At 54.1% G+C, this 7,478-nt stretch overlaps 1 protein-coding gene across 1 annotated transcript in view; it reads right to left on the bottom strand.

Annotated features, from left to right (window-relative positions):
- RGS3 (regulator of G protein signaling 3) overlaps positions 1 to 1,775 on the bottom strand; it is a 64,007-nt gene extending 62,232 nt beyond the window's left edge. Inside the window, exon 1 of the mRNA XM_054516972.1 lies at positions 1,722 to 1,775. Coding sequence (XP_054372947.1) covers positions 1,722 to 1,775 — 54 coding nt within the window. The remainder of the gene's footprint in view (positions 1 to 1,721) is intronic.
- Between the last annotated feature and the right edge of the window lie 5,703 nt (positions 1,776 to 7,478).

Here is a 7,478-nt window from a genome sequence, read left to right on the forward strand (position 1 = left end):
GTCCTTTCCAGCTCAGGATATTCCAGATCCTCCACTTTCATCTCCAACACCAAGCACTGCATCTCTCCCACCACGGAGACTCCACGGGCACTTCCCAGCCCAAGGTTTCCCCCCAGTCCTTCTCCCTGAGCTGGCTGACCTTGCCCCCCACCTGCCCTGTGCCACTGAAGAGCAGCTTCTCCCTGCTGATGCTCCTCACCTCCCACCACCATGGCCATCTCAGACAGTCATTTTCCATTTTTTGCCCATTTTTTCCCATTTTTTGCCCATTTGTGCTGCCATGCAACTATGCACAACTATGAACATCAGCCATGAGCTGGGAGGTGGGTGGGGAGGCTTGATGTACACAAACTTTGCCAAAAAATGCAGAGGATATTTTCAAAATAAAGACCTGAGGAGCTCTAAGAGACAAAGCAGAGTCAGTTGTTATCCAGCCAAGGCAGAGCAGCTTTCCTGCATGAGATGGTCACCACAGCCCTGGCAAGGAGGGGGCAGTTGGGTTTGGAATTCTGCAGCTTTTGTAATTCCCAGTGTTTGCTGTCCCCCACAGCAGCTTTGGAATAACCTGAACAATGAGCTCAGGAGCACAGGGAGAAGCTGACCCTGAGCTGGGAGTCCCAATCCCACAGAGAGAATATTTCTTTGAAATGCAGGAGACTGGGACCTGCACATGGAAAAGCACAGCTGGCATTGTGCACTGAGAGAACTGCAACCAGCACAGTGAGCTACTCCCCAGGAAACAAGTGCTGTTGGCTCCCAAAAACACAAAAATAATTTTAGAAGAGGCAGTAGTAACCTGCTGTACCTGCTTCTTCTCTAATAAGGGGAAAATTAGGACAACACCTTGCAGCTTAACACTGTTACCATCAGCACGCTACCTGCAAGTTGTACAGCAAATATATTTTTTTATATTTGCATATATTTATATATTTTAATAATTTATATATATTTGAAAAGCACCCCTCCCTGCCCATTTCTCCACTGCAGCAACAAGCAGAGACCAGCCACAGGCACCCATGTGAAGATGCTTTCCTTCTACCCTCACTGTAATTTACCAATTGTAACGGTATCAAGTCGATGCCTCACAAGCAGCACCCACAGAGTCCATTTGTTGGATTAAGCCCTTTTCTGACCCAGAGATGGGCAACTGAGAGGCCTTTTAAAAACTTTTATTCAATTTTCAGTCTCATGTGAAGGGTGAGACAATACAGATGTTATAATTCTCACCATCACAATCAGAAGCTAATTATTTCCTAATTACAATACATTGTAAGTGTTTCTTGGCCTATCAGCTTTTTGCCACACCATGCTGTAAATGCCTTAAAGCAAATTATCTAAAATTACCCCTCAAGGGTCCCACTACAATGCATCTTTCATAGTTCTATTTCTCCAAAGTATTTTGTTTTATTTACAAGGCCATGCTTTGAACTTATTTCTAGTTGCATTCCTCTCACAACAATATCTGTCCTATTCCATGACATTTCTACGCCAGCATTTCTTATCTCAAAGTTTATATACTATGTGAGCTTTCTGTCAAGCTTTAAGAATCCTCTACAAATCCACTCCCCACATGCAGCCCTACAAATCCATTCCCCACATCCAGCCGTAGAAATCCATTTGCCATATCCAGCCCTACAAATCCATTCCCCACATGCAGGCATGGCAAGAGAGCTGCCAGGCTCTCAGGGATCTGCCCCAGGTGGGTGCAGGGGGATACAGACCTGCCGGTACCTCGGCTCCGAGCACACCTTGCAGAGCCCATGGAAGCGGTTCATGGCTGTGCCCCCCGAGCCCATGAAAACCCCGCGGCTCCCGCGGCACTCCCGGACTGCTCGGGCTGGAAGGAGCCCCAGTCACGCTGGCATGACCGCCCATGGGAACCCAGCTCCCGAGAAGAATGGCAGGAAGCCACCTTTCACCTCCCCGGCCCCTGCGAGCGCTGTATGCCGCTCCACGATAAGCCAGAGGCTTCCTGAAAGCCCTCACTGACGAGGAAGGGAGAGAGTTTTATATTAAAATTCCTGTCAACTCTTTAGTATTCCCCAGTCCCAGCTCTGTTGATGTGGCTTTTGTTCCCGTGGCATTCTTGGGGCGCACGGAGCACTTTGTTATTGCGACGTTCTCACAAACACTTGGAGGATGTTTGAGCGGCGTTTCACAGGACTGGCTGTGAGAGCCTCGCTCCATGAAGGACATGACTCCATACTCATAAAAAAATCAGAGGTTTGGGTTTATAGAAGCAAAAAAAAAAAAAAAAAGTTTGTTTTTGAAAGCACAGACCCAGAGGATATGCATGTCCCCGTGCTTTGTGCTCATAAAGTCACCAAGGGGGAAGCACCGAGGTCAACTGAGCTGCATCCCTGGTGGAATTTGGGAATTAAAAGCCAAGAGGAACTCTGAGCACAGCCAGCAGCAGGGCTCAGCTGACCCACTGCCAGAGTTGGGCACAACTCCTTGGAGATGTGGTTCCAACAGAAGAGAACACCTTCCACACTTCTACAGGGGGATGATAAAGGAGGGAAGGCTGGAGGGAACCCAAAATCCAGGTTCTCCTGCACAGTAACCAGGGTGGCAGGGCCAGGGAGGCCAAGCAGGGAGCTGAGGAGCCTCAGCACTGCCAGGGGAGCCGCGGTGGCAGAGCCATCAGAGCATTGTCAGGGCAGCCACACTGGCAGGCTGGGGCTGGGGCTGGGGCTGGGGCTGGGGCTGGGAGGAGGAGCAGCTTTCCTTCCCAGCCAGCACTGCTCAAACCAGTGGCGACTGCTGGAGAGGAAGGGAGGAGAGGGGCGCTGGCTTTGTTTGTCTTGCTCAGCCCTGTGCTGTAAAACAAATAACTGCAAATGCAGCTGAGGGAAGCGCAGGGCGGAATTCGGCACAGATAAATCACGGGGCCGCCCGAGCCCCGTTTCCGATGCAAACCATGTGTTTGTGTTCCCATTTCCCATCCTTGCCTCTCCTATAAATCACCCAGGCTCCACCATGGGCCTTTCCCTTCCCAGAGCACACGGTCCTGGAAGGAGGAGAGGAGCAGACGTGTCCAAGGAGCCACAGAGCCAGGCAGGGGCCTGTGCTGTGGGGCAGGAGCGTGCCAAGCCAGCCCTGCCATCCCAGGCACTGCTGGTGCTTTGGCTGGAGTGGGAATACTCTGGAAAACAGGAGGTCCCTGGGGCAATGGGGGTGAGCACCCAAATCACCCCCTCCACCAGCTGGGGCCTGGCTGGAGTAACAAATTGCCTGTGACAGCCATGGTGGGACAGGGAGGTGACAGAGCCCTCTCACCTCAGCATCAGCCCCACTAAAACACTGTCCCTTGGTGTAGCCATGATATTTTCTGAAAAATCCTTTCCTTGGGATTTTTTTCTCCTGAGAAGCTGAGAGGTCTCAGGAACAAACTGTAATCAATGGTTATCTGCTGCTGTGGAATGCAACAGGTGCATCTGGGATTGGTCTCATGTGGTTGTTTCTAATTAATGGCCAATCACAGTCCAGCTGTCCAGACTGTCTCAGTCAGTCACAAGCCTTTGTTATCATTCTTTTTCTATTCTCAGCTAGCCTTCTGATTAAATCCTTTCTTCTATTCTTTTAGTATAGTTTTAATATAATATAATATATATAATAAAATAATAAATAAAGCCTTCTGAAACATGGAGTCAACATTCTCGTCTCTTCCCTCATCCTAAGACCCCTGCAAACACCACCACACCTTGGCTCTCTGGAAACCCCTCAGGCAGGCACCCAACCTCACATCTTCCCAGTGCTGTGGGTCACAGCCCTGTCACACCCACCTTCAGCTGCTGCAGGGTCACAGCGTCCTGGTTCTCCTGGGCTGCACTTTGACTTCCTGGCTTGACTTCTGAAATTATTTTTAAAACATGTTTTAAAAAAGAAAAAGGCCCCATGAGTGTGACAGCACATCTGGCAATCCCACACTGCACATGAGACCTTTACATGGCATGGGCACATCCCCCCAGGCAGCAGCTCGAGGGTGGCTGCACACCCTGCCCTGGGCCAGCCCCTGCTCCTCCACTCCCTGGCAAGAGCAAGGCAGGAGAAAAAGCTCCCAAACATCCAGCCCAGACCCCAGGGACAAAGAGAGTGGCCACAGCAATGAGCCCCAAGTGTGAGAGACAGGAGGCAGCATGAGGACAAGCCAAGCAAGAGAGAGAGAGAGATGTGGCTGCAGGGCTGGGGTCCCCAAAGAGCCCCAGAAGTGAGACTGAAGAGGAGAGCAGGGACTGCTGAACCAGCCAGAATCCCCACCCCACAAGATTTTGGGATGCCAGTGCCCACTGAGCAGCACAGGGCAGAGCAGTGCCCACAGGGTGCAGTGGGGCTGGGGCTGCTCCACACACAGGCTCAGACACAGCAGTGACTCCTCCTGCAAGCCCTGCCAACACCCCTGGGATATTCCTGTGCTGGGACACACCTGAGATATTCCTGTGCTGGGACACACCTGAGATATTCCTGTGCTGGGACACACCTGGGATATTCCTGTGCTGGGACACACCTGAGATATTCCTGTGCTGGGACACACCTGGGCTCTGCTTCAGCCTCCTCATGGCCACCTTCAGGTGCTTGGTCCTGCCCAGGTCCTCCCCGAGGAGGTAATACCAGCCACTGATCTCCTGTGGGGAGGGAAGCAGAGGTGCATCAGGGCAGCTGTGCATGCAGGGCAGCTGTGCATGCAGGGCAGCTGCTCAGCCCCATGCACCCAACCAAGGGCAGGAGCTGCCCCAGCTACAGCCACAGAGGTGCCCAGACCTGCTCACACACACAGCCCACAGTCCTGCTCTCAGCCACAGTTCAAATTCCATCCTCCCTGCAAGGGGGAATGAGCAACTCTGAGGCACCAAGATTCCAGGTTTTTACTGAAGCACCAAGATTCCAGGTTTTTAGAGGGATATCCAGCAGATTCCAGGTTTTTAGAGGGATATCCAGCAGATTCCAGGTTTTTAGAGGGATATCCAGCAGTATCATGCAGCAGCCAGGGGACAGGACTCATGTCAGCCTTGCTGAGGTCCTGTGAGCACCAAAGTGTTTTAAAAAAGCTGCACCTCACTTGTCCAAATTTCAGAGGAGGCCATGCTTCACCCACCTCTCACCCAGCACCACCAGCAGCTCATTTTTAGTCTCCTGCTATGCAGAAAACATCCACACCTCAGGTGAGAAACTTTAAAAAATCAAGGAGCTTTTGGACAATGCTCTCAGGCACTGGGTGGGATTGTCTGTGCAGGAGTTGGGCTTAATGCTCCATGTGGGTCTCTTCAGGATGATCTGTGATTCTGTGAGCTCAGGGGATGTATTAACACCTCCATGAAACCTCTCCAGCTTGCTGAGATATTCTGCTGCCCAGGGACAGAACCCCTCCCCGCTGGGCACTGGGATGGAGCACTCCCATGGGATGAAGAGTTCCCCTGGGATGGAGCATTCCCATAGGATGGAGCACTCCCATGGGATGAAGAGTTCCCCTGGGATGAAGCATTCCCATGGGACGGAGCATTCCCAGGCTTTGGTGCTCGCTGGGAGCCCTGCCCGGGAAGGCAGAGCCAGCTGTACTGACCAGCAGCAGCCAGGCTGGGGCAGCAGCACTGTGACCAAACCCTCGGCAGCAGGGACAGGGATTCTGGCACAGAATTCCTGCAGGAACAGCCAAAAACCTCTGTGGCTGCCCTGTGCCCATCAGCACACTGCTGGGAATCGGGCAGACTCCTGAATGCGTCCCACGTGTCAGATGTGACCCGTGCCAGCCTGGCCCCATGTCCTGTGTCCCCTCCCCTGCAAACTGGGCAGGCAGCCTGTGCTGGGGACAGCTCTGTGCACTCCAAGTCGCTGCCACTCTGTGCCCCTGCCAAAGGCAGTGACACCCCCTGTGCCAGGATCCCTCCTCTGACAGCCTCCGCACCACCTCCAGCACCCACACCAGCCCAGCCTCACCCTGCCCATCCACACTGGGAATGGGAGCAGGGAACTCCCTAGGCACCCTCTCCCACCGTGGGAAAAGCCTTTTCATCCAGCCAGAGAGCCCAGAGAGCCCTGCCCAGCCCCACACCCTGCGCTGGGACACGGAGGTACCTTGTCCAGGGACAGGAGGGACTTCACACCAAAGCTCATGCAGCCAATGAGTTCACTCTGCCTGCAGGACAACCAGAGTTCAGGGACTGTCAGCACACGCCTGTGGGAGCACCAGATCCCCCCTGGCACCCCTTTTCACCCCAACCATCCCTGCCCATGCTGGGTGCCAGGCAGTGCCCAGGACATGCCCCTGGTGTGAGCAGACACGGTGCAGACACCTGCAGGGCAAGGAGGAGCTGGGCTGGAGCCCCATGGTCACCTCCAGCCCACCTGGTGCTGGCAGGAGCTTGGCCAAGGTGGCACTTGCTGGGCTGGCAGCACAGCCTGCAAGGTGCCACCCCCCTGGGTGCCCTCCCTGCATTGTCCCCACAGGGAGGGGAGATCCCAGCCCACTCCAGCCCCACCTGCCTTTGGCCAACAGTGCAGGCATGAGTGGCCACAGGGGTTTAAATGCTGACCCAGCTGGTGGCTACCAGGCAGCACCAAAAGAGTGCCAAGGGCAGGGTTTGCTGCCTGTGATGCTCCTGGGAGTGTCCCAGCTGGGACATCCCTGGGCCAAATCCTTGAGCAGAGCAGCCCTGAGGTCAGGGCCAGTCCCTCAGGGCCCTGGAGGAGCTCACATGGGGTGACCAGAGCAGGGGACAGGGTCTCTGCCACAAAAGCCCCACCTGAAAAGGATCCTATGACAGCTGGCAGCCCCTTACCTGGAATTCCTCTCTCTGTTCCAGACTGTGACCAGGAGACGCTTCTGCTCATCCTCCTCCTTCACGGGGCTGTAACAAGAGGGCACAGCCCATCAGCCTCCAAGGAGCACCCAGCAAGGGCTGCCCTCACAGCCACAGGCTCCTCACAGCCAGGTGTTCTCCTCCAGTCCCTGCACAGAGCACTGCAGCCCCTGCCCAGAGAGCAATCTGCTCACTCCTGACAGCTGCAAGGGGATGTCACCTCTCCTGGGCAGGTGTGGGGACACCACTCATGTGGCTTCAGGGGGGAAATAATCTTGCAGGAAGACACATCCAACACCAAAGGGTAAGGGCAAGGAACAAGTCCCAGTTCATGCTCTGAAAGCACCAGCCTGTGCCAAACCCAGCCCTGCATGGGTCAGAGGGCTGGCACAGCCCCCGTCACCAGCAGTGACAAGCTCTACTCAAACAAAGTCATGCAGCTCCTTCCCCATGCAGAGACATGCTGGAGCTGTAGGAAACCCTTTAACCTTCCTCAGTCACACTATTGCAGGTCTAGGAAATGCAGTGTGTTTGTCCAGCTCCTGCCCAGCAAGAAGATCTGAGCATGCAGGAGCAGCGCTGCCATGCTGGGTGTGCTGAGAGCTCTGCAGAGCTCTGCCCAAAAGTTCAGGGCACTTCAGCCTTGAAAAGCAGCAGAATAATGGCTGTCACTCCTCATCT

This window comes from Molothrus ater, chromosome 20 (assembly GCF_012460135.2).
Source record: "Molothrus ater isolate BHLD 08-10-18 breed brown headed cowbird chromosome 20, BPBGC_Mater_1.1, whole genome shotgun sequence".
Taxonomy (NCBI): Eukaryota; Metazoa; Chordata; class Aves; order Passeriformes; family Icteridae; genus Molothrus; species Molothrus ater.